Genomic DNA, 1,325 nt, shown 5'->3' with positions numbered 1-1,325 from the left:
CTTTCTAATTTTTGGTTTCGATTTCTAATTTTTGTTTCTCTAATTTATGACCGTGATACCAAACAACCTCTTAGTAATGTCATGAATTTGAATGAAAAAAGTTTAGTAATCGGTGACTAATTCAAAACTAGTTGTGTCACTATTATTTTAGCTTAACTTTTGTTTAAAGTAATTTACAGTAGCTGAATTAAAAAAAAAAAAAAAAATCAGTTTAGTAAAGAATGCACTTAAATGCATTTTCACTATTCTCAACCTCTTGCAACTTTTGTTCCTTAACCCGACACCAATCAAGGTTTGGGCGGAACGAACAAAACCCTAAACTTCAAGGCTCCCTTGAAGCTCGTCTTTTTCCAATTAGGGTTCTTCCCAAACCCAAAACGTCCATCTCCAGACTCCAATTCTCGGGACTTCGGAGCCGGATCGATGGGACAACCCCAAAGCCCAAGTGCTCTTCCTCCATTCCCAACGCCACCGCCCAAAGACAGAGAGACCGCCGGCGCGGCGCAGAAGAGAAAACTGCCGACGGCGCGGGAGCTGATATCTCACTACGAGTCCCAAGGGATGGACGCTCAGGAAGCCTCCCTGAAGGTTATCGATGACCTCCAGAACGCGCTCTTCCGGGTGGTTACCTCCGGGCGAGGGAGGAAGGACAAGTTCATGGCGGAGACTTCGCGGAAGCTCGATACGGCCAATACGCGCCTCGCGATTCTGGAAATGAAGGTGGATTCGAAGCCTGGGTATGGCGAAACTTTCGCGATCGGCGTGGCGTCCGGGGCGGCGCTGAAAGGAATTGGGAGTGTTTTGCCTAATATTGTTGGGGCCGTGGGCCAAATATGGGATGCTGTGAAGAGTACCACCAAGTCTTCATGAATCTTCTCTTACGCCCATTTCAGTTTCTTGCTTTCCCTTTTCTTAATCTCTCCAATTTTGGGGTTTGAGTGGAATTTCATTTTGCCTGTAATCCTTGTGCTCAACGAAAGTGAATGAATTTGGAATACTTCTCTTAATTCCAATGTTTTGTTGCTTATGCCGCAACAAATGTTTGCGAATTATATCGTATTTATATTCTAAAATATATAGACTCTAATTAGGTTTTAATGAATGAATTTGATTGTAGGAAGATAGTAAAAATAAATAGTAATATTGTTTGGCATCATAAAATGATAAATTGTTGCAAACCAAAATGTCTATTTTTATCTTATTTTTTATTTATAAAATAGTATTAATTTTTGTGGGAGGAATTTTTTTTTTTTTTGAAGTATTAGATATCTATAATTTCCTTATTAAACTCTCAATTGTGATTAAAAGTATAGATTTTACACTTA

General features: G+C 39.8%; 1 protein-coding gene across 1 annotated transcript; it reads left to right on the top strand.

Annotated features, from left to right (window-relative positions):
- Window positions 1-247: 247 nt before the first annotated feature.
- On the top strand, window positions 248-1,007 carry LOC131158027 (uncharacterized). Its single transcript, XM_058112574.1, has one exon. It carries the CDS (start codon window positions 424-426, stop codon window positions 868-870), a length of 447 nt encoding a protein of 148 aa, XP_057968557.1. The 5' UTR covers window positions 248-423; the 3' UTR covers window positions 871-1,007.
- The last annotated feature ends 318 nt before the right edge of the window (window positions 1,008-1,325 follow it).

Source organism: Malania oleifera, chromosome 6, assembly GCF_029873635.1.
Source record: "Malania oleifera isolate guangnan ecotype guangnan chromosome 6, ASM2987363v1, whole genome shotgun sequence".
Taxonomy (NCBI): domain Eukaryota; kingdom Viridiplantae; phylum Streptophyta; class Magnoliopsida; order Santalales; family Ximeniaceae; genus Malania; species Malania oleifera.
The sequence above is the reverse complement of the archived record's forward strand: the minus strand, read 5'-3'. Positions and strand labels throughout refer to the sequence as shown.